Source organism: Cavia porcellus, unplaced genomic scaffold, assembly GCF_034190915.1.
Source record: "Cavia porcellus strain 051 isolate PalLab524CR breed Dunkin Hartley unplaced genomic scaffold, mCavPor4.1 scaffold_22, whole genome shotgun sequence".
NCBI classification, from domain to species: Eukaryota; Metazoa; Chordata; class Mammalia; order Rodentia; family Caviidae; genus Cavia; species Cavia porcellus.
In genome coordinates, this window is record NW_026947505.1 from 41,098,894 (window position 1) to 41,125,718 (window position 26,825).

General features: G+C 37.6%; 1 protein-coding gene across 4 annotated transcripts in view; it reads left to right on the forward strand.

The window, feature by feature from the left end:
* Window positions 1-26,825, forward strand: part of Prkn (parkin RBR E3 ubiquitin protein ligase) — a 1,262,552-nt gene that overhangs the window by 1,067,678 nt on the left and 168,049 nt on the right. For all 4 annotated transcript variants that reach the window (XM_063233336.1, XM_063233335.1, XM_063233337.1 and 1 more), the window contains one exon: window positions 15,387-15,536. In XM_063233336.1, the coding sequence (XP_063089406.1) occupies window positions 15,387-15,536 (150 nt within the window). The remainder of the gene's footprint in view (window positions 1-15,386; window positions 15,537-26,825) is intronic.

Here is a 26,825-nt window from a genome sequence, read left to right on the forward strand (position 1 = left end):
TTCTTCATCTTTGAATAAATAAATTATAGTATGTCTTTCCTCATTTTGAGCTTTCAAAAAAGCAGCCATAAATGTTTATTCAAATACAAAGTTAATTTTCCTGCACTACAGATAAAAGTTGATAAATCAATCTTTAAACATATCTACTTGTTAAAACACCTGCCTCTAATGCCAATTTTTCAATAGAAACCTGACAGACTTATTAAAGCAAAAGTTATTGATCATACTCTTGACATTTCCATTCAGATAATGGCTCTTCTCTTATAATGTGTACCAATATTTGTAAATTGTTTCCATATTAATTTTAGAGTCACTTAGTAATTAGTAGGAGAAGAAGCCAAATATTACTTTCTCAATAGAATTACATAAAAGAGAGACCACTTTACATTCTCCTAAAAATTTGATCAAATAATAATCAATATTAATGTCACTCAAATTAGATAGGGCAGTAGAATACATCATAGCAAAATTAATCTCTATTTTCTAGAAAACCACATTTATTTTCTTTTCATTCTACAGATATTACTTAGTACCTACTATATGTTGTCTAATTGTTATAAGAATAGGAAATGGAACAGAAATCACCATCAGGCTTTTATTCTAGTAGGGGAAAACTATGTTTTGTTATATAGACATAAATATATTCAGCATTATGTTAGATACTTATCACTGACATGAAAAAGGACCACTGACAACCAAAAGGAAGGACAGTAAATGCCAGAGGAAAAGGTAAAATGCTACATAAGATGATCAGGGAAAGCATCACCAAGCAGGTGCTACAAGAGTATTATGGTTGATTCATTGTGTCAACCTGAGAAGTTTACAAGTTTAACTGAGAGTCTCAGCAGGGAGCCATGATCCTTAGTTTGTAAATATCCTCATCCTGTGCAAAAAGAGAGCACAGAGATTTTGTGACTGTTACACAGGCCCTGGGGAGGGGTAAGGGGAGATGGCCTGTGTACAGTATAATGGAGGAGAAGAGTTTGTTCGCTTTTGTTCTGGCTGCTGCCTTGAAGTGTTGCCCCAGTGCCATGCCACCCTGCCTTGAAGCCAGCTGATTCTGGACTGAAACCTCCACAGTGAGCCAAATAAACCTGTCCTTCCTTCGTGTTGGGTGTTGGGTATTTTGTCCCAGCAACCAGAGAAACGTAATCAAGACAAAGAGTAAAGATTGAGAAGTGTCAAGGAAAATGCCATAGTGACATCTGGGAAAGGAGATGTTCAGAGAAAAAACACACAAACATAGAGGCTCTGAAGAGATCATGTGCCTGGCTTGCTCAAATAGTACAGAGGGCAGTACGACTCGGGGAGGCTGGTGAGGAAGCAAAGCAAGATGAAGAGTTGCAAAACTGAGGGAGGAGGAGAAAGAGAAAACCAGACTGTTTAGGCAGAAGTTAAAAATGGTAGAAGGAAATCAAGGAAGCTGCTGAGAACAAGAAGCCGATGAACTTAACCATTTCTAGGAGGAGAACTGAGCACCTAATCCCCATCTTTCCTCATGTGGCAATAGAATGGCCTGTGAGCACTGGAATTTACATCACAGAGCTCATTGGTGGCCTTGACCACCGGCTGGTGTCGGGTCTGTCATTGATAGACTTGGAGGGTGATAGCCTGCCTGGAGCAGGTTCCTGTGAGAAGAGACAAAAGGGGTGGGGACAGCAAAAGTACACAATTCTTAATTGTTTTTAGAATTTAGCTGCTAAAAAAGTTGAATTGTCTAGAGTTGGAAATGTGGATTCAAAAATATGCTCTTAAATGAGAAAAACTGCAACATGTTTACACACTGACTGGGATCATGTGATAGAAAACCTGGCAGGCTGATGATGCCGAAAAGAGAGGGAAGAAGTCAGCGGTGATATCCTTAGACATGAGCCTGGTCTCGGAAGAAAGGCGGCAGCTTGCAGGTGGCAGCAGGAAGGGCAGCACGTGTTGACACAGAAGTACACGTGTGCAGGAATGGATGGTGGATGAAGCTCTCTTCCTCAACAAAATGGGAAGTTAGATGACCAGTGAAGATGGGGACAGAAATTTACACAAGGAAAAAGATGATGCAATTGTTCTCTAGAAGGGTGGGGATTGAATGATCTTGGGAAATGAAGTGATTTGTAGTGAGATCAATTAGCCTAAAGTGTTCGGTCACATTTCACTTGTGGGTTGAGAGGTATCTGAAGGAGCCGCAGGAGAGTGTTGCCCTCGGGTTCCATCCCGCTCCAGTTAGGGAGGCTGTTAGGGAAATGAGAAGGCAAGGCTGCCAGAGGGCGGTGCAGTGAAGGATGTGGTGGGTGAAAAAGTTGCACAAAGTCACAGGGGAGAGCTGGGGTCCTCCCAGAGAAATGATACAAATGTCAGGCACTTCTTTGGTAACTGACATAAACAGGACACCTCAGTCAGGATATTTATATCTGGACGATTTAAGACAAGACCCAGTGACCTTGGGTGAATAGTGATGAGACTCTGGAGTGGAAGTGGAAAGTTTCAGCCTCCAGCCCTCCAGCCAGTGGGAGTGCACAGCTGCCGAGGAACTGGTGACGTTCTCAGACTGTCTCTGGGCACTGCAGACAAACATGTATTACTTGATAAAGTAACTTTTTTATATTATTGTATGTTAGAGCACCCTTGAACAAATCTTGTTGTCTCAATAGCTTGCCTTTTCCTTTCATATAAAAGGAACAGTGATACTCAGCCATCCTTTACAGTTGTAAATAAACAGAATTCTAAAGTGAGATACAAATAATAAAATGCTTCTAATTTTAAGTACCTTTTACACTCCATCAGTATGGCTAAGAAGAAACAACAAAATAGATCTTAAATGTTAACAGTCACTTGAATTGATAAGATCAATATAATACTGGTTAATTACTGAATCCATTGCTGAATGACATAGATGTATACCAGCTAACTAATTTCTTTATACAGTATGAAATTTGTTTTCTGTTTTTATTGATTCTTAGTACTTGTTTGGCTTTTGATATTTGGATAAAAAATAAATCATTAATTACTATAAATCATTACCTTCTAAAATACATTGAAATTCCTTGGAATTTAAAATGATACATTGGTTCTAGTTTCTTGGCCCTTCCTCTGTATTTGTCTATAGTTCACATTTATAAAGCATTTTTACTGGACAACCAAACTATTTGTCAAGAATATAATATATTTTAGATAAGTAAAATCACTCCAAAGTTGTAGATCAGTGTATTAGTCATTTTGTTGTCATTTTGGAACAAATACCTGATATCCATAATTTAAAGAAGTTTAATGTAGCTCATGGTATCAGAGGATTTCATTCTCATTCCCTGACTCCAATGCAGAAACAGCATGGTAACAGGGCATAAAACTGCTCACATGGAAGCCAGGAAGCAGAGAGATAAGGGAAAAGCCAGCGAAGGAGACAGCCCCTCCAAAAGCGTGCCCTAGGGTCCTGCATCTTTCAACCAGGTCTCACCCGCATCAGCTCATTTATCTATAAACTCATTAATGGCTAAATCTGATGAATATAGGGCTCTCATGACCCAGTCATCTCCAAAAGTTCCACCTCTGAGTGTATGACATTTGGGGGAACATTCTAAATCTAAGCCATACCAGTGAATCCAAAAGCACGCAAATGTCCATGGTATTTAAGAGAGTTTTCAGAGGAAAACTGCACTGCAGAAGTACTTCTGCTCATACCAGCTTCCTCTGCCTTAAATTTAATCATCAGAATCTTAAAGAAATTACCTTCATTCTTCCAGCAAATTTGCATTGAATACTTGTTTGGGGTAGTATTGAGTAAAATGATAAACAAGGAATCATGACACATTAAGTGTTAAGATAGAAATAAGTAATAGTTGCAATGTAATCTACATTAGATAAAGAACAAAGAAATGCTGAAACTATAGGTTGAGAAGACATCAGCTACTGAGCAATGGGAGAAGAGTGTTGCAAATTTAGAAAGCATGAATTTAGGTATTAGTGACCCTTGTCATTGGCCATTTATCAGGGACACCTGTGGTGAGTCCCCAACCTCCTCTCCTAGACACGGAACATAGCAGGAAAGGAAAGGAAGAGCAAGAGACAAAAATAGGGGCTGAGGATTTAGCTCAATGACATAAGCACCTGCCTGGCAAGTGCAAGGTTCTGAGTTTGATCCCATTACAAAGAGAGAGAGAGAGAGAGAGAGAGAGAGAGAGAGAGAGAAATGGGTGCATAACAGGGATCTGGGGCCACCAGTTGCCCTCTAGGAATAAAAGTCCCCAGATCTCCAGCTAACCACTTCTCTATCAACCAGTGCAAGGGAGAGGACAGGATGCTTTCCCTTTACTTTTATTTTTTTAAGATACCAAGATTTACTATAAAGTTGTACCATTGCAAGATGAGACAATGGACAATTGGAACAGAATGAAACAGATTGCACTTACATATCAAAGATTACTTTATGGCAAGAAAAACTTCGAAGATTTAGTGGAGAAACTATAGTCTATTTTGTTGCAATGTCTTTTTCTTTTCTTTTTAATTTTGAAAGTAGTAAAATATAACAAAACAAGACAAATCAAAGTCAATCGAGACAATGCGGTGAAATTGGTACAGAATTTCAAAGCAGCACACTGGGATAACAGTAATAGGTACCATAGTAAAATTTGTTATCTTCACAATAGTTGTCCATTCAATCAGGTATAGCAAAATCACACCAAAGACAGAACAAAATTTATCAAGAAAGAATACTGAATAGAGCAAAACAATTAATCAGAACAAAACTATGAAAACAGTATTTGCCTTCAAAAAGAAGATAGGAAACCCCCCCCCATATTTCTATATTGCATATGGTCATCCCCCTAAAAGATGCTTGACCTCTGGTCCCCAGTTGCGCTGCAGGTGCTTACCAGGAAGGAGGGTGTGTTGCTTTCTTGCTCAGCCCCCTAATTTTCAACATGGATCTCAGGAGATGCTGACTGGTTCTCTAGGATGCTTTTCTTGGAGCAGGGTAGAAGCAGTGATAGAATGGGCAAGTTTGTCATCATAATGGAAACAAGCCAAGATCCATCCCCATACCTGGGTACTAATCTCATTGATAGGAGACAAAGTTCAATTTCCACATTCCAGAACCAACCCAGAAGGCAGGCAGGGTAAGGAGAACATAAGACAGATACTATGTCAACTTATAATTCATGGTCTTATAACTCAAAGCCACCTACAAGGAAAGAGCTTTCTTGGTTCAAGCCACAAAATAAAGTTTCTGAGCATGAGGGAGAATGATGAACACCTTCTGAACTGTGGAGGCCATGATCAAAAATTTGGATTTTATTCTACATTCAATGGGAAATCCTTGGAGCTTTATAGCAGTAGGCTGATCTCATTCAAATTGTGTTTTAAGAGTGTCAGTCTTGTTGCCTGATGGAGATGATCTGCATTAAGAAGGCTGACAGATGAGACACAAAAAGTTACTACACAGAGGTAGAATGAAAGGACTTGGTAACTGAATGGTTAGAGGAAGGAAGATACCTAGAGTTATGCTTTATAAAGATGAATAAAATAATGGAAAAAGAATAGCATAGGATTCAATCTGAGGTCCACTTCTGAATGTCTTTGATATGCCTTAAGATTTAAAAAAAAAAGATAATCCAGGATTTAGATCTGTGAGTTGGAACACAAAGGAGATGAAGTTCAGAGGTCATAGAAGAAAAGATAAGTTTGGCATCACTAGCAAACAAGTAGCATTTTAAATCAATGCTAATAGCCCAAAGAAAGGAGGGAGTACCATTGACCGAAGCCTCAGGAGCATCAAGCTTTGGAAGCTGAGTAACAGAATAACAGTTACTCTGTGGCCTCAAGTCAAATGTGGTATGAGGTTCTGGTGGTTCAGAGTAACAGCCAGCAAAGAAGACAGACCCAGGAGTAACCTCAAGCAACGTAGAAGAATATCTATAAGTGTGCGGTGTTGAAAGGAAGTTTCCAGAAAGAAAAATGACTTTTTGTGTTATATGCTATGGAGAAGTTGGCAGGCAGGTCTGTAAAATAACCTTTGCCTACAGTAACATGAAGACCATGGTGACTATCATGGGCAATTTAAAAGAGTTCTTTAATGCAGCAGCCAGATTTTCATGGCACTACAAGTGAGAGGAAGGAATGACAGCTTCTCTCAGAATTTTTGAAAAAGAGGGGAAAATGCCACAAGAGCAGGAAGGTTCTTTGGAGGCTGAAGAAGCTAGAGCTTATTTCATGCTTTCTTGAACATCTGGCATAATGGGTCCCTTGGTGATTCAGGAGAGGGATGAGATAACAGGAAACAGGGAAGGAAGGCTCTCTCTTTGCTATGACAGGGGCTGACATAGACGAGTGTAGAGGCAGCTGTGCTTGTCATTGCCATGTTGAGGATAGGACAGGTGACATGTTATGGACCGGTCAAGGTAGGCAAGTTCTTACTGCAGTGTCTGGTGCAGAGTGAAGAGTGCTTGACATGTAGGAGTCGCTTGATAAATATTTGCTTAATAAATGACTCCTCTCTCTTCAGTAAAGTGTGAATAAGTTATCTATATATAAGGAGGCAAACAGGATGTCAGCAGTTTAGGAAGAAGGAAGAAAAGCCATACCACCAGAGAAACATAAAATCATGAGGAGGTTGTAAATTCCCAAGTGAAGTTTGTGGTCAGTAACTGAAAAGTTAACTGTGACATTTCATTCAGCAATGTTCAGACACAGGTTGCCTGTATCCGAAAGGCATAAATGTTTCTAAGCCTGGGGTTTTGCTAGAGATAGTCAGGTGCAGAAGATATTGGAGATGTGTGTTTTCTAGGCAATAGTTATGATGGTGAACAATGGAATCTGTGTCAGACCCGCCAATGGCCAGGAAGAAAAATTAGATCATTTGATTAGAAGTCTTGACAAACTTGAAGAATTGAGCAGTGCCCAAGTCAAACTTTGGTTGAGGATCTGGGAAAATATGTAATGGTGTTTAGAAAGAAGCATATTTGGAATTGGGACTTCAGAGTGGTATAATTTCTCAGGATGATAAGCCTGGAAAGGGACCTTGAGGATAGAAAGATAAGAAAAAGTTCACCAGAGATAAAACATAAAAGAGCAAATAGGTGAATGATTCATTCATACAGAAATTCAGAATGAAGACAAGAACGGGAGCAGAGTTGTAGGCTAAGCCAGAAGCTGGTCCTTCCAGAGTGAGGAGCTGTGTGCAGACCACCGGAGGCAACTTGAGAATGAAAAGAGCAGCCAGATGGTCTTGAGTTCTGAGGAGCAGAGGGTCCTACAGATGAGGGGGCCTAAGAGATTAGGGAGTATCATGGGGGAGCCGGGAGACCAGCACCACCTTGAGCTTTTGAAGTATGTACACTGCACATGAAATGAAAAGCAGGCCTCATCCAAGGTGACTGGAAGACAGATGGACAGTTTCATTAAGTCACTGAGAGAAAGGTTTTAGGAAGCTGACTACGTGGAACAGTTTGTTTATTGTGGTTCAGAAATTCCAGGAGGCACAAAGAAGAGATTTAGAAAATTAAAAATTGATACTGGGGATTATACAGACCTGAAAGGGACTGAGCGTTTCAGTGAGAAGATGTGGATGTGTTCTGACGATCTCTGCAGGGAAGCAGCGGGAGGACCTGGCTGCCAACTCTGCTTATCTCAGAGGTGGCTCTTACCTATAAGACAGCAGGCTGGACCTTAATCCCCAAAGGTTACCTAAGTGTTGTGAGCTTGTTCTCCTCTAAGTTACATAGCTGTAAGTATTAAAGGCATCTACTGCAATCTAGAAAATCAGTTTTAAAAACTATTTTGTGCCACCCAAGTTCTAATCCATTTATTAAATATTCAGTGAAATTAAACAATTCACTACATCACGTTACACAAAACTTAGAACAAATAACGTCACTCTTCCTGTTTCACTGGCCTCGGAATCACTCAGAAACCTTCAAAGGAGGATAGTGTAACTCAGCCTGGGATAGAGAGGTGAAGAGACTGGGTAGAGGAGAAGCAGCCCAGGGAAACTGAGGAAAGAGGTGGGGTAGATGACAAAAAGCACTGCTCTTCTTCAGAAAGTCAGAGATAAGTCCACTTATCTGAAGGCCAAGGTTCTGGGGCTGCAGACTCACAATACTAAGCCAAGCCATTTCTCTGGACTAGAAGAAAGGGGAGAGTGACCTGTGCCTGTAACAGCTGTACGCATTGCCAGGCACCTCATTAGGATAATGCGCTTGGAGCTACTGTTCTCAGGCCTATCAGAAGTCTCAACTGCTATAAGGCTCTTATGAGAAAACCAACTTGATGGGTCTGCCTCGTGGTCTTACTGTGAGCACTGCTGTGTCTCACTCGAAAGGGAACAAATCCTTTTGAGGACAGTCCACAGCCTATGGAAGTTGAGGTACTTTCTGGCATCATGTCATCTGAAACATCTGAAAAATGCTTCATAAACCGCAATCCAGAATATAGTTTGTCATGCCAATAAACTTTTAGATTTTTTTCTTTTAAATCTTTTTGCTCTTTGAATTTTATTTCATCATCTTAGTGATTTTTTTCTATGCAGTGAATAGTGTCCAACTATTTCTCTAGCCAATTCTTTCATCAGTAGCTGACACATATACAGGGATGAAAAGAATGTTATTGGTAATGAAGCAGAGAATAAAAACAATAGTGTGTCAAGAATCAGCACCACGACTGTCACTAACTCTCAGGCTAACCACCTGCAAATGAAGAAAAATAACATGAAGATTACTGACAATTAGAGCAGTGCTTTAAATACACACATGCATTTTAATACATAGAGAGAATAAGACATTCTGTGCATAACAAGGGGAAGTGTTTTCATCATGAGTAAACACTCCTCCATAAAGTTGTTTTAGACTTCTTTATTCCAAAAATGATGTTCTCTAATAGTCTGGTTTTCATTAATTTCTAATTGAAGATTGAGAAACAGTGAGCTGAGGGATTTTGGGTTTTGTTATTTAATAAAAAGAGGGAAAAGAAGGGAAATCGAAGCCACTTGTTACGATGGAAGGGTGGTCTTTGTAATGGCACTTGTTCTCATGTTGGATGGAGATCCTGTGCCTCTGTGGAGTCTAACATACACTGCCCTTCTTTAGGACTGCATAATCTCATCTGCCACCTCCCAGGGCAGGTAGAACATGGCACTGGCATAGTGGAGGGCACAGAGAAGCCACTCTGCTACCACTTGTTCTGCTCAAGATGCCTGTGATCCCACAAGGACTGAGAGGCCCAGGAAGAAATCCCCTAGATACTCTGGCTGAGATATAACAGAAGCCAAAATTTATAGAGAAAACATAGAGGAGGCTAAGAGCTGTACCTGAGTACCCCCAAAAGGATGCTCTGGAAAACTGACAGTACAGCACCAACCTCTTTCCAGCTCCTAGAACTTGAAAGAAGGCCAGACAGCTCCTGGATTCCTGACAAGACGTGACTCATTCAACAGAACATTTGCCAGTTTTACCCAGTTTCCCTGTATTTCAAAGTTCTTACAGTTTTAAATTTTAGATCCCTTTCTACTTTCTTTTCTATGAAAGCCTGCAAATTAAACATCCCAAGGAAGCAACCTAACCCTCCACAGAGGAGAGGAGACGTGGAGGCACAGTTCCTTCCCAACCCAGCCACTCTGACGCACTCATGTTCCTTTAATATACTCAACACGCAGTCACTAGCTGGAAAGAAAGGGTAAGATCACTGGCCCATATGGGACTTGAACTTCTGACCCTTACTTCATTATAGAATGATATTCTACCCAAGCCTAGTTTTCTAACTACTTGCAGGCCAACAAAATACAGCATCTATTTCATTGTAGTCTCCCATGACCCATTGTTTAGACTCTTAAAATATGAATTTATTGAAACCTCTATGAATATTGTACTTTAAAATGAATATTTCCTGTTTTTAAGAATCTGTGAGCATACAATATAAAGACTAAATAATTTACTCCCCAGATAAATAAAATATAAAGCATAGGCATGAGTCAAGATTTTACGAAGGTAGTGTATATGAACAATATTTTTACTCTAATCTAGTGAGATATAAAAGAATATTGCTTTCTTTGGGTTTAAAGTAGTATGCCTTATTAATGTTAGCACTTATTTTCAATGTTTTTTGGAAATATTATATAGACAACTATATTTTAGATATTGTGGGTTGTGAAAGCAAATTTAGAAATTTTCAAACTAGTTTGAATCAAAGCTTGAATAGCATAATTGGACAGGTTAATATTAGCATAACTACATGAGTGTGCATGTGCGTGCACCAACACACACACACACACACACACACACACACACACACTCACACACAGTACATTCCAAAGACAAAACATACATGACTTTTGGCTAATTTGCCACTTTTGAGTTCACTTGAGAATGGATTCTTTACAGACTTGACTCTCCATTACAATTTAATCACATTCCTCCAAGTTATTTCTCTTTATAAAATGCCATTCAACATTGATAAATAAAAATAGCCCTGGAAATAATGCAAGTAATATCAAAGAAATAGTTTGTTCTTTTTACTAAGTGGGCTGTAACAATTACTTTGCCACTACTGCATACATTTTATACTGAGATAAATATAGATATCCTGTTCTACTTAGTACTAATTTGTCTCAGCTCTCCGTGAAGTATATAGCAGAATTCTCTCAATAAACTTGCATTTTTGTGCCAGTAGGGTGGAAATGCAGGTTACAACCTGAAAGAAACTAAATGGAGCTTTTTTGTTAATGACATATAATAATTAGTTATCTAAAATTTCCTTAGGGTATTCATTTTTCTATAAATACTAGCACATTATTAGTTGTAGATCAAAGTTTTTCTTATAAATTTCACAATGTTAAAGAATATTATGTTTCCCATAAGCATATTTCACATATTATGAGCACTTCAATCATCAGAAACCATCAGTGTTATATGTTGATAGATCTATTTCCCCCAGAATAAGAATTTTGTGTTTATTATAAATAGAATAAATAGAATAGCAATTATTTATAAATTATTTAGGTAAGTAACAGAAATAAAAGCAAAGTTTTACACATTCCATTGGTGTTTGAGACAACCATAAATGCAGTCATCCAGAATTTCTAAAGTGATGCTTAACTTTGGCAATAGGCAATCTTCTTCCTAAATAAAAGCCATTTTACCCTACTGTCACAGTAGTGAACTTATATAAGTCAATTAGATAAATAGGTGATAAGTTGTTCAATGATGAGAAAAATAATCAGTTCTTTTGAAGCAACTTATTTTAAATATTTCTGTATATAAGCTAGTTGATCTTAAATCACTATTGTTAGTTCCCATTACCATTATTTTATCAGAATTCTTTAATTAATTGAAATTTAATGGTGTTAAAGAATTCATTAACTGACTCTACAGTTATTTATTGTGTGACACCTATTGACAACATATTAGGCCAAGCTCAGGGCACACAAATATGTAGAAGGATATGGGATGAGGGCAAAGGGCATACAATAAGCTTTTTTTAGACTGGAGCATTTCATGTTCCATGGACTCACAAAATGTAGACATCCAATGATATCTCTCGGGATAAAGTCCCACAACAAGGGAAATTTGTTCAGAATAATAAAAGGAAAAGGAAGGGAGAAAATCCAGGTAAAACTGGTATAATAGAATTAGAAGGCTGCAGTAATGAGCTTTACATTTTTCAACATAGCCCAAAAGCACTAAAAAAAAGAAGAAAATCTGAAGATATAAAGTCTGTTCTGAATCCCGCCATTCTAAAATTTCAGTAAAACTAATTTTATGTAAAAAGGAGTAATAGAAAAGAAACAAACTCTAACAGAAAATTAAATTCCCTGAAAATATATTAAAAGGTTCAAGAGAATGAAGAGCAGAGTAACATCTTTGCAGATGACGAGAGAAGGGCCACAGACAGATGAAAACTAATGCTTATAATTACTTCAGAGTGAACAGTTAAGAAATTACACAGTAAATAAGTACAACAAAGACTATCTTAGGAGAACTAAGAAGTGAAAAGGAAGAAACTTTTAAAAAGGAAAAAAGTTAAAACGACATTTGAGAGAAGTTGATGGATTTAGAAGACACATAAGGAAGACCCAGTATATGTAACTACAAGTCATATAGGAAAAACATTAAAGCATGAGCAAATACTAAAAAGTAAGTCAACAGAACTTTCTGATAGAATGCTTGTGAAATATAACCAGCATCAAAACACATTCTAATAAAATCCCTGGGTCCTGAAGAATAAAAGATAACTCTTTGGTCATCTGAGCAGAAGAAGATAAATTCACATACAAAAAGAGAGGACACCAGCAGGTGAGAGGGAGTGAGGCAGAGAGTCAGAAACAGAGAGAAGAGACTTGGGGGAAATTTCAAATGCTTCCCCAAAATACAAATTACAGTGCTTAAAAAATCTTTTAGTTTATACTAATTGGTTTAATTTATATTTCAAGTTTAATTCACTGAAAAGAAAATTTTGTTATCTGTTTGCTTCTTTTTTGTGAAATCTTTTTGGTTTATGTTTCCTACTTCAAGCCACTACTTTAAAGATAACAATACACTGTGTAATAACTACTGTTATTCTCTTATTATTTGACTATGAAATATTACAGAATAACTACTAACATGTAGTCATTTCTCACTTATATTAACTGTCTCATTTCTCATTACTCAATGAAATATCTTTATTGCATCCTTGATAATTGCACGATAACACTTTCCAGGGAGCCCTAACCCATAAACCCATAGATTATAATTTACCGCATGCAGTTTTAGACCATATCATAGTGAATGTCATTGCATGTAGGAACAATTAGCATGTGTACAAAGAGATTCAGCCAAGTTATCTTTTTTCCTTGGGACTCTAAAAGTGAAAACAATTTAGGGAAAGGAGAGCTCTAATGAATTTAAAATTTCTCTTAGAACTATATCTTTCTTCTGAACACCAAACTCATCCATTCAATGATCCACCAACAATTTGACTCCCTGTGTACTAGGCTACTAAACTGAAAGCCAGTATGATGAAAATAATATCTCTTTTTTAAACACCCTTGACACACTCTCTCTGTCTCTCTCTGTCTCTGTCTCTCTCTGTCTCTCTGTCTCTCTCTGTCTCTGTCTCTCTCTGTCTCTGTCTCTCTCTGTCTCTCTCTCTCTGTCTCTGTCTCTCTGTCTCTGTCTCTGTCTCTGTCTCTCTCTGTCTCTGTCTCTCTGTCTCTCTCTGTCTCTCTGTCTCTTTGTCTCTCTCTCTCTCACACACCTTTCTCTTCTCCCACAGCACTCACTTCTCATCTTTACAGGAAAGCATATTGTACTCAGATTCTTTGCCTCTCACACCAATCATCGAATATGACTGAAAGTTCTTCAATTTCTACTTTTAAAAAATATCCCAAATTCCATCCCTGATCTCACACCCAGCGCCACTTCCCTGTTCCAGCCACTCTCCTTGCTTACATGGCCTGCTGAAATGAACTCCTTCCTCTGTCTCTGCCTCTTGCATCCCGTTTCTGCTCCAGAGCCTACTCTGAACCAAAGGTCAGATGAATACCTTTACCATGGTAGTTGGATCATGTCACTCCTCACCTCAGAGCTCTGCAGGGACTATGGTATCTTTAGAATTACAGCAGAATTCTTACAAAGTTTTCAGCAACCTTGATATCCTGGACACCACGAATGCTCTGCCTTCACCTTTTGTTATCCCCCTACTCTTCTTCCCTCTGCCTCGGTATATCCAGCCTCCTGGCTATACCACAAACTAAGCACACTATACCTCTGGGCCCTTTATTCTGTTGATGCTCCTGCCACAGCTTGCCTTCTAATTTCCTGTAAATGTTGACTCAGATGGAGCACCTCACCTCTTTAAAAGATTGTAATCCCTATCTTCTCTGGAGTCTGTCTCCTCCCTCTCTATTAATTCTCCTCACTGATCACCATTTGAAGCACTTTACATTTTTACCTAACTCATTGTTTGTAGTCTGTGGATGAGGACAGAAGTGATTATTTTATCCACTGATCTGTCTTCATCTTGTCCCACAGTAGTGTCTGGAACACAGTAGACTCTCAGTAAATGTTACATAAATTAATAGTTGATAGCTGAGCAAATCCATTGGACCGGATATGAGTTTAGAGGATAATGTAATTAAATGTAAGAAGAAGAGTAAGTTAAGGATGAAATGAAAACAACCTTGAAAATGAAAACATGGGGATTGGGGTTGACTCTGATGCTAGTTGAAAGACAATACTAAATGGAACTAAGCAAAGTTGTGAAGTCAGAATATGTTTGGACTCTAGTGAGCCAGTGAAGCACTCTGACCTTAAGAAGAACTCCAGGTTAGACTGGGGATTTGGAGCTCAAAAATGAATGAAAATGGTCCAAAATGTAGGGATCCCAAATGCTCCTCCACCCCAAGTTAGGGAATGGACTTCAAAGATATTGGAGGCCTGAGAGTGGTGTTATAGGAAGGAGCCTCAACTCTCCCCACCTACCCACTCCTGGCACCTCCCAAAAGGGTTCCCAAAACAACCCCAACAACCAGCCTTCCTGAATTATATTTCAAGGGGTATTTGGGGTATCAAAAGGGCCTACTCCATCTCAGGGCTCCCAAATTAAGGCACCAAGGTCATGGGATAAGAATGGGGAAAGGAATGACAAGGCTGGACTTTCAAAGGCCATCCTATCATCTCCCTCCAACAAGGGAGTTCATAGCTCTCTCTCATGTTGGAGGAAGGGAAAAGACCCTGCCCTAGCTTCTGCGCTGTGTGTGTTGAGGCAGCAGTAAGGGTTACAGAAATAATAGCAGTTTTTGTGGAGGTTGCAATCACTCAACTTCTTGGTTAACATGAGGTTGAGGTAAAGGAAACTATGCTTTTAAAATAAGAACAATGATAAAAGGAAAATGCTGCTCTCAAACATTACTGCCATCCTTCAAGCTGAATATGCTCGTTGCTGTCATGTCCGTTGCCAACAGTTATGAGACAGAATACTGGGCCTACTCGCTAAAACTTATTTAATGATTATAAAACTTCATAGAAACTTAAATACAGGCATAAAAACATATTGCTTTAGAAGATTGATAGCAATATTATTTTAATTTTCCACCATGTAATACATGGTATTTCTTAAAATTTATATAAGCTAGGTTTGCTTAAATAGAATTAGTTGACACAGTGTCACTGAGAACCAAATTTTGGGAAATCTATTTTCTAGAGCCAAAATGCAAAGAATTTCACTTGCCCATTTTGTATTTGAATTTAGAAGACTTTCTCTGTGTGGTACCACAACCTGCCCGCCACATCCCTCTTCTCCCACACATTTTTTACTAAATCTGACTAGGCAAAACTCCCATGTTCCCTCCCATGTTCCCTTTGGCTGCACTAGCACATCCCTGTCTGTACACAATTGCTCTGACAAGCTCACCTTGCCTTTCCTTCTTGTAGTATAACCGCTACCAGCGGTATGGTGCTGAGGAGTGTGTGCTGCAGATGGGCGGTGTGCTGTGCCCTCACCCTGGCTGCGGAGCAGGGCTGCTACCTGAGCAGGGTCAGAAGAAAATCACGTGTGAAGCCATCAACAACCTCGGCTGTGGGGTGAGTACCATCTGCATCCTTGGCCGTGCTACTGTATTTATAGCTTTTGCAAATGGGCTAGTATTCTTTTTTTGTTGTTGCTTTTTCTCTTTGAACTCAAATATTTTTAAATGGATATATCAAAATAGATTGCTAAATTCTTACATAGAGCCTCACACATGAGAAATAATCTCTTAATTAATGTATGTATTTATTTTCAGAGGATTTGAATTAAAATTATCTGTTTTCATTGCTTATCTAAGTATTTATTCTGACATAGTGAACCACTACCCGAAACTTGGACTTTTCTTACAGTACTCAGGTGGTGTAGAGCTTTCCACAGAGTTACCTTGCAGTAGACAGGAGAAAACAAATCTCCATTAGGGAAGATTTAGTGACCCTGTGTGCCTAAATATTTCAAGAAATAAGATGGGGATTAAACTGGAAATTTTGAAATGTTATTCTGTCATAAGAATAATTTTAAATGGAATTGAGCAAAGCTAATGGTGCCTAATACGAAAGCAGACTAAGATACATGGTAAGTGTTTTTTCCATGAGGTCAAAGAATATGACTTGAATGGTATGGCAATGAATTTCTATCTGCACACTGGTGGTCAAAGGGGCAGGAGCACAGCTCCAACAGAAGGCTTACTAAATTATAGGTTGAATAATGATAGACAATAATGCTGATATTAAATTTCATGCAGGCTGGTTAAGGAAGAAAGCATATGTGTTTATAAAGTGCTACTGAATTTTGATAAGAAACGTTTCTTTTAAATTTACAACTTCATAGGGAACTTATGGAAGAAGGGCATAGATAACATACATACTTAACCATCAAGTCATAACCTATGCCTAATTTTTGGTACAGCACCGTAAGTTACCTGTGCACAGGTTGACATCTTTTATCATTAGTAAAGTTCCCTATATGTCATGCAACATGGCTAACAAAATTCTGGTTGTATAATATATTAGAGACAATAGATTGAAAAATAGTGAGATGCCTGATGTCTGAAGAAAGGAAATACCTCTAGATTAATAATCATAATTATGTTAGAATGCAAGCTCAAGTAACATTTTCCATATTTGGGAATTATGGAAATCAAACCACACTTTCCAGCCTTAGTTGTAATCAGTTCTGATTGTGAGTGGCCTAAACTGGCTGCCAAATTCTAGATCAGAAAGCTGACAGATGTTTTCTGTTAAAATAAGCAATGATTGTTTTAGATTAATGATTAAGTTGTATGTTTCTTCCTGCTAATTGCTACTGTTGTTCCATTCTCTAAAGCTGGATACTTCACAAGATGGCCAGTTTTCTTTGGCCAATTTTGTGCATTCAATTGTTCACTTTGCTTTGAGAACTTCAGAGATTTTATGTTTTGAAGACCTTTGTCTTCCTTTTTATAGCACAATGTGGCATTGTATTAGCATACATATTTAAGCATCGTCATAAAAATTTATATTAGTAATGAATTTAATTGTTTCAGTATCTTTGGGTTAAGAGAATTTAGGGCAAAATTTTACCTAATGGCAGATGTCTAGTTTCAGGATGTTCTTTTATTTTTTGGAAATTCTAGGTAGTAGGTCTTGTTTTAATTTTGATTTGTTCTGTTTTGTTGTTTGGAGAGATGTGTTTGCTAATTTGTGTATTAGTTATCTACTGCTGAATAGCAAATAGCCCCAAATTTTAATATTTAGTAAGCATTTGTTATTTTTCAGAGTTTCTAAGGGTCAAGAGTTGCCCATGAGGGCCTTAACAAAATGGTCTTTGTTCAGAATGTCCCAGGAGGTTAGGTATAGCTGCCTGAAAGCTTGACTTCCAGCATGACTTAGTCCAAGACTATTAGCAATAAAAAGACCTCATTTCCTACTTGGCTGTTATCAGGAAGCCCAGCTCATTACCAGGTGGTCCTCTTTTATGATGTTTGTCTCCATGACATCAGCTAACTTTTCTTGGAGCAAGTTATCCAAAAGGAAAGCAAAGAGGGAGCCACAGTGTCTTTAGGACCTAATTCCCAAACCTGTCACTTTCACTTTATTCTACTCAGGAAAAATAAGGTACTAGTTTCAATCTACTCTCAAAGGGAAGAAAGGCTTTACCTTAAAGAGTATCACAGAACTTACAGACATATTTTAAGCCAAATAGTTTACAATTTAAAGTAGTTGGGAAAATGATTAGTTAATGGATGTACTTCTCATTATGCTTTCCTTTTCTTTCTGCATTTACTGCCCTAGTCTCTTTCTTAACTCCTATTCCTATAGCTTTGAGGTCTGAGCTGAGACCAGCTGACCTCATCATTGCCCTTTTTTTAAACTCCCAACTTTCACAAAAGGATGTTAACTTAATTTGAATATAGTGGTACCTCAGTTCACAAGTTTAATTCTTTCCACAATTATAGTGAGGTGACAAACCGAATTAAATGAGAACTGAGTCAAATTCACTGGTCAGATTCAATGTTGACATTATGCGGAAATTTGACTCAGTTCTCATCCAACTCAATCTGTGATGGAAAGAATTAAGTTTCTGAACTGAGGTACCACGTATAAAGGGGGTCCATACTGACTAAACAAGAGGTTAGGTTAGATGCCATTAGTTCAAATTCTATCAACAGATACAAAAGTGTAACTCTTATGATCTTATTATTATTATTCAGGAAATATTTCGTGTCATGAAAAGGTCCTCATGTCTAAAATGCTGAAAATTAGATTACCTGATAGTCATAGAATTTAAAAAGAAAGCCTTAGGATGCACTATAATATTCCCATAGCCACATTTTTGGAGCTGGAACACATCTCTGCACTGAGCTCTGGGTCTGGAATTAGCTCTAATCTTTTTCATCATTTGCCTGCCACTGGGTATGTGGATGACCCTCTGTATATCCATGACTACTGCTTTATAGCTCAAGAAACAGGCTCTAATGTTTTGATTGACTCAAGTTTCTCTAAAATAGGAGATGTTAAAATCCAGGACACACTTGTTCAAACATATAGTATTTCAATTACAAAATGAAATTGATTGCCTGACACTTTGGTGCACTGTGTCATTAGGCTAACCTGTTGCTGATGAGCAATGTACGTTGCCTAACACACAGACAAGGATTTCCATAAAAATGGTTATGTCAGTCCATGTAGACAAGGACAGATGTGCAATGGTTACAGCAAATTTATTCCCATTATTAAGAATCGTTTGGAAAAAAGTGCCACATCCTAGGATTCAAGTTGAAGTCTTATACTGGTTTTGTGGCTTTATATTCCTGCCCTGAGTCTACATTCTTATCACTAAAGTCATGTATTTGGGGTTCAGTATTCAGTGAATGAATGAATGAATGAATGAATGAATCTGAACAATATGGCAGTTCTTTCTTTTGCCATTAATGTATTTTAAACAGAATAAAATTTAAAAAACTATTAAAAAGAATTTCAAAGCAGGTTAGTAGGTAAGTTTAATAATTAATACACTATATACTGTTGTCTTCATAGTAGTTATGCAGAGTACAAGATACAGGCATGATATCTTATACAAATAATATTTGTACAAACTTTTCAATGTGGTAGTTCTTAACAATGTAGGAGAAATGTAAGTAACCTGTCACTTTTATTTTCCAATATTGATCATCATTTACCCAAGTATTAGAATTTCTTTCCTTATCTCAACAAATATTGTTTAAAATATTTAAGTATTTTCATATTATATAGTGCTTTAATAGCACATAGTACATAATTCACCAGTGTAACACTATGTCCAAGCGAGTCGCAAAATGTCAATTAGAAACCTGCAAGTACTGCAAAATTTATAGCTTGTATGTAAACTATGTAAATTCACTTACCCAAATAAAGAGTTTTGCACATTCTGACTATAAAATGTTTTACTCTTGGAGACAACAGGATTTTAGCTTTGACTCAGCACAGAATATTTTTACATTGATTGAATTCAATAAGGAATATATTTTGGGATCAAATAGTCTGACCTTACTCTCTGCTAACCCTTGATCGTACTTTTTTTACGATTGTTCATAAAAATATTAATTGATTTCCTGAGGAATTCATGTTATGCATTATTCTTTCTTTTGTTCTTATTGCTATTCATCAGAACTACCCTGCTAACTTTTATGACTCCAATGTGAAAAGTTGACATGTTTAATACAGAAAAACAGCAACAAAATATGGAATACATTACACTCACTGACCTGGGAATGCAGAAAGCTATGGAAATCAAACCTTCTCTATAAATAAAACATCTTTATCTTATTTGGTATTATCCTGGGATATTATATGTCTAGGACATAGTTTGTTAAAGTAATGCTTGAAGCTGGAAGAAGAGTTTTCTATCTTAAATTAGAAATCCAGGGACAAGATTTAATAGTTGAAAAAATGAAAACAAGAGACTTAAAAATCACATTAACTTAAGGAAATGAGATTGGATTTTCTAAGGCTTCTAACAGCATTCCTTCCTTTAACAAAATGCATGTAGTGCTGCTCAGGGACAGATTTTTTCAGAGGAATAATATCACTGGGGTTCTTCACCTGAATCAGCCCCCTTCTGAGTCCTCTTAGCCAATTGCATCTAGTATTACTTTCTTTTAAAAGAGTCTCAAAAATTGTACCAACTAAAGTTGTAAAAGCATCATTAAACTTGAACTTAGATGTAATTGTGAAATTTGACCAGCATTATGCTAAAAGCATTTGTGTATGCTTTTATTCAACACAGTGAACTACTTACAACAGTACCATTAATACATTTTGGAATTTTTAGTGAAATGAGAGACCCAACCTCGTTTTCTGCCTTATACAGGAAAGGAGTCACTGATGACAAATAGTGATACCTGGCCTTCTACAAAGGTTTAACTAATTAGAGTATTGACTTGGAATCTTTAATGAACACTTTGGGTGTGGAACTCTTTTCCCAGGAATATGTGGAGCTCAGAAATAGAAACCAAGCAGATGGTTAATATTTAATAATGAAAGGAAAGAAGAAAATGTTTGTCATTCTTATTGCTTAAGGAAATTATATTTTTTTAAAAATACATACATTAATTAAATTATACTGAAATATTTTACAAAGTATATTGGGTTCTTAATTAGGGATTAAAATGTACAACCCCCATCTATGTGGTCTATGTAAGATGCCTTCAGGGAGGCTCAGAGAAGGACAGGGATTCTTCAGGATAACTAAATGTGGTTCATGAGTATGACACTCCAGACCATTCCTGTATCTTCACATTGCATTTTAATATAGAAACTATTCTTTATCAAAAAGCATTTTAAAAAGAAAATTAATGCTAGGAGACTTCCGGGAGAACATGGCGGACAGATAACAGCAACTACCGGAGGCTCTCTGAAAACTAGGCTCAGAAGCCAGGTATGGTGCGGACTAAAGAGACATAAGCAGGTGGAGTTATGCTCTGCTGACTCAGGAACGAACTCGGCTGAGAGAAACCAACTCGGAATGCAGTCCTGGTGCTAAAACAGGAACAGAAAAGCCTCGCTGCTGAGGCTGGACCCCACGCCATTTGGGTTTCCCGCCGCACGGTGGCTGGCTGCCTCTACATCGGCTCGGCAAGGAGAGAGACGCACGGAAACTCTGAGAACGGGAGTCTGTGAACGGAGTCGAAAACAGGACAGGCAGGGAGGCATGTTCTGACTTGTGGCGAGGTGAGTGAGAGAAACTGACACTCCACCACAGTTTGACTCCAGTGGACTTTCTGGGCCCGGGCAGTCCTGCGGGAGCAGGGCGCGCTGGCGACTCCAGCCACACATTCCCCTGTCGGGCGGGATTGGTGAAAAGTGCCTGGCCTGCGTGACGCTGCCGGCGGACCCCGTAGGCTGGCCCAACCCAGATCCCAGAGCCTGACGGAGGCCGGGAGGGGCGGGCCCCCGCGTAGGCTGCCTGGTGTGCAGCAGTGAGTGGAAACACCTAACCGGCGCAATTCGATCAGGCTGTGGCTGACAGAGAGAGAAGCTAGGCCTCTCATATAAGCTTGCATACATAAGGAACAGAGAATATGGGAAGAGGCAGCAACAAGAAAGGCTCCTCGGCCCCCAATTCTGAGAAACAGGCAATAACAGACACCGCACCATTACACATAAGGCACCATATAGAGAGCCTCATAGACCAATTCAGGAATGAAGTTATCAACGACCTGAAGCTAGAAGTATGCAAAATAGTTAGAGAAATACTAAGCACCACCCAAGAAAAAACAGATGGTGGAATGGAAGAACAGAAAAAGAGGGGAGAAGTGTTTGATGGAGAAAACAGGGAAAGCATAGAATACGTGAAGCAGGTTCAAAGGGACTACCAAGAAACTAAGAAGTCTATCGAAGACTGGCATAACAGCTTGAAAGAAACTAAGGACAGACTATCTGAACTGGAGGGCAGAATTGTAATATGGGAGAATGAAATGAAAAACTTCTTAAAAATAACAAAGAAACAAACAGCAATAATACAAAGACAAGAAGATGATAAGAGGAGCCATAACTTAAGGATTAAGAACATAAAAGAAGAAGTAGGGACACAAACAAATGAACTACAAAAGCTACTCACAGAAATAATCCAGGAGAATTTTCCTAATTTAGCAAAAGGTAAAGATACTCAGATGTATGAGGCATACAGGACCCCAGCTACCTACAACCCAAACAGAGCAACACCCAGGCATATAATAATAAAAATTCCAGAAATTCAATACAAGAACAGAATATTAAAAGCTGTCAGAGACAAGAAGCAGACCACTTACAAGGGAGCACCCATCAGAATTACAGCAGATTTCTCTGCACAAACCATCAAATCACGAAGAGCTTGGGGGGAAATAATTCAAGCTTTGAAAGATAATAATCTCCAGCCAAGATTGAGATATCCTGCACAACTGTCCCTCGAAATTGATGGAAAAACAAGGTGCTTCCAGGATAAAGAGGAACTGGGGGAATTTGCAACCACCAATTCAACTCTACAGAGAGTATTGCAGGATATTCTAAAAAAAGAAAAATACAAAGAATCCAGAAATAATGGAGGCCACAACGAATGGAGCAGAGAACAAAGTGAAGAAGACAAACTGACAGCTACTGACAGAATAAGAGCTCAACAGAAATGAGGCAGAGAAGATTGGATGATAGGAACAGCTATTTTGGAGAAAATGACATCTTAATAGGTAATACTGATTTAGTATCATCTTGTTTTGAAGTCTCATCTAGCTTTTGTCCTTCTGTCTTCAATGGTCCAAATAGGTTGTATCTTACTGGATTTTATTATGTATGATAGTATAAGCAAAAACCTTTTAAAGACAAGGAGATTATACAGAAACCATTGTTCATTTTCTGTTAGTCGATTCTAAATACTCTGTAATGCTGTCATTCTCTTGAATGGTTTTACATTGTTTTGATATACTTAATGCTACAGTATACGAAGTTGTACTCAAGGATTTCAAGGAAAGAGATAATATGGTAACTACTTTTAGGTCAGGATTATCTGGTGGTGAAACACTATTCTGCTTAAATGGTTATGTTTTGATCTGTGCTGTTTCGTTGTTATGCCCTCTTTTATCTCAATCTCCACTCCATTATTTACTTTTTTATTTTTATCCTTTTAATTAAAGGAAAAAAATAGCAGGATATATTATAGTAACCCACTTTGACTTTCCATTACCTCGATTTAAAGCCCTGTATTACTCTCACCATCTGGTTTTTAACTGATGTTCCCCCATTCTGTTTTGCTGGATAGTATCAGGTTCGAAAATTTAGGCATCAGCTGTGAAGATAATGAGATTCATTATGACGCCCATTCTCATTGACTTTTATCTATTTTTGAAGACCTACAATGTCTCCAATGTTTTGGTTTTGTCGGTTTTATTCTTTACAGTTTTGTTCAATTGTATTGTAACTAACAATATAGGCAATTCTATTAGAGATAGTGGGAGGCATTATGGTAACCATTGTTGATCACCTTGTATTATGTTTTCACATTATCTATTATGTCCACCCTTTTGACTTGACCGATTCTGTTCTGTTATGTCACATTTGGTTTTACTCTCTTCCAAAAAAGTAATAAGAACCATGGGAGCAATGAAACCCAAAATGTGTAATAGTCATTGTACAAAAGAGAGGAAAAGAAAGTGCTCTGTACTATATAACTGCATGTATATTTAAGTGTATAAGATAGAAAATGATATCACAGAGTTTTATTGGATCATTGAACAGAACTGTTTGCAGTATCATTGATGGAATGTCCACTTTACAAGCTTTAATTTTGTGACTTGAACAATTATTTCTAAGATGACAATATGTAATCCATTAACTAGTAATTTCCTACTGTTCATTTTTTTTCTGCAAATCTGTATAACTTGTACCCTTTCTCTGCTTTTTTTTCTTTTCTCCTTAAATAAAATTTAAAAAAAAATTTAAAAAAAATTAATGCTAGGAAATGTCAAAAATATGCAGTCCATGTTTGTTTGACAAGTGTCCAAAAATCTAATTTAAACTCCAAGATTGGCTCATTTGCAGATTGGAAATAAGTCTTGCTAGACTTTCTGCCTGTGAGACAGCTTGAAGTGCAAAGATAGAAAGCTTGGGAGAGCATTTATTTTAATTGGAGGAATGATTCTCAAATGTACGAGTATGTCCTGCATTCCATTCCTCAGGAAAGTACCTATGAATTGGCAAATGTTCTTAGAAAGAAAATGTTCTCTAATTTGAAATATATACTTTCTAGCATAGATCACTGGCCATTCTACTTCTCCAGCCAATTTTTGTTGAAATAAAGGGAAGTATAAAATAATTTTATTTTTAATATAATATGACCCACAGGGCATAGTAGTGCACAGCTGTAGTGCCAGCACTGAGGAGGCTGAGGCAGGAGCATCACCACAGTTTTGAGACCAGCCTGAACTACATAGTGAGTTCAAGGCGAGCTTGAACCATATAGTGAGACCTTGTCTCAAAAACACAAATAATAATAATAATAATAATAATAACACCTGTCTCTGAATAATGTGGTATGAAATCAATTTTGTGGCAACTCAATTAGAGACCCCTTCTTTCTCTGTATTTCTACCAGAGAACTCAGAAATCCTGTATACTTACTCTGATGATACAACAGTTCCTATGAATTTTTAAAATCCTTATCTGATCTCTGCCCATGTCTGCACTGTCCAACATGGCAGTCTTTAGCTACCTGTGGCTATTTACATTAAAATTAAATAAAATTAAAAATTCACTTCCTCAGTCTTAGTAGCCACAGTGTGAGTGCTCCACGGTTGCATGTGGCAAGTGACTGCGGTGCTGCACAGTACAGAGAAAGCCACTTCTTCAGTAACGTAGGTAACAAAAACCAACTCCTGGTCCTGCATGTATAACAATAATGCACTCCTACCAGCAAAACACCTACAGACAGAACCAAAAGGCTTTGAAGCTTGTCAGATATTTATAGAAGAGATTCTTTGTAGCACTATTTTAGAATAGATAAAATTCAAAAGCAATCAAATTTTCATTAAGTTTTAAGTTAAATGCTTTTATATCTATGTATACAACAGAATACAGTACCCTGTTACAGATAATGAAGTCAATATGTATCCTGATGCAGAATAATTTTTAATATATAAACCTAAGTTAAAATAGCAAAAAAAATGATATCAATGTTCAAAAATGTATAAATTATATTCTGGAAAGAAACCATTAACAGCAGTTCCCTTGGGTACAGCAATGAGGATGTGGGAGGAAACTTTTACTCTCGGTGTGTAACCTTTTCTGATGTTTGAGGTTTCTAAACATTTAGATTACTTTTACCTTTTCATAACATAAAGAACTACTGCATTGGAGTTCATGAGCCACTTTTTTCCTTAATTAAACTTCTCACATACAGATGCACACACATGTAAAGCTTACAACATGTTAACATATAATGTTTTGGTGTTCTATAGCACAGTAGAATATATTTCATAACAATTTATTACATACTTTATAAAGAACTGGAAGAAAGGAGTTTATAGGCTTCAAACACAAAAAAATTATAAATGTTCAAGAAGATAGATATGTTAATTACTTTGATTTAATCATTGTATATTGTATATGTGTACTGATCAAATTATTATAAATACATACAATTATTATGTCTCAATTAAAAAATTTTTAAAGGGATAGAAAATCATAAATAAGTAACTAGGTGAGTACAATCTGACTAGTAATTAAATTAGATAGAACTTCATGCCTCTCTGACATAATTTTTCTTTGGCATTAGACCAAGGAGAATGAAATATGCAGAAATGCAGGACATGAAAACCAAATTCATTAAACCTGGCTACTGTTTCCAAAAGGAATGAAGCATGCAGGTGGCCCAGCTTGGCATTCTTTCAAGCTAGTAATTTGCATAGAGCTTACTCTCCTGTCATTCCTATTTAATTGAATGACATATTTAAGAAAAATGAAAGTGAAGTCTGCTGGGAAATTTAATTTACATTCTTAAAATAAATTCTATGAAACATGTCACCAAAGCATTAAGCAACCAAATGCAAATAGATGAATCTCAGCTTTCTATGTAGTTTTTAAAGTTTGTGTGTTCTTAAATTTCATGAAAGTAACTCCCAATGTTATTTTGCATGCATGTGAATTCTAGAAATCATTTTATTGCAGTGTATTTTACTGCTTTTTATTATTACCTGGCTCTCCTTAAGTGTAAGAATGTACTCTAGTACCCAAAACATAGCACAGTAATCTAATGAAACAACAAAAAAGAAAATCACCCTCCTTTATCACAAAGCAAGAACACCAAAGTCAGCATTGAGGAATTGCCACTGTACCCATTTCAGTGAAATTTAGACAGTTTGATAAGGCCCAAATACAGTGTGCATTCAATACTAAAGCTGCATGCCTTTCTCATGCTTGTCAGATATTCCACTGGAAAATGTTATCTGTAAACTCCTTGGAGATAAAAGGGCTTTTCTTGAGTAAAGACAAGTGGCAACTCTGGGCCTGGGTTACCAGGGCTCTGTTATCAGACCTAGAAATTCCTGTTCCAGGATGGATCTCAGGGATTGCAGCCAGCTGACCTCCTTCTCTATTTTGTCTTTCAGTGGGGCCAGTATTTCTGCCAGTTGCTTCCTTGAGTACTCTTCAGCAGGGAAATGCACTAGGTGTAAGAATGGAAAGTCCAAGGGTCAGCCAAGTACCTTTGACTTGCTCAGTCTCCTCTGGACCCCCAACTCTCCTAGAGTCTGGAGGTGTCAGGGGGCACACTCAGCAGAAAGGCCTGAGCCCACTGCATATGCCTCTACCTCACCTGTCCAAAAGTTGATGTCATGGAGAGGGACTAAGAAGCAGATGTCTTTA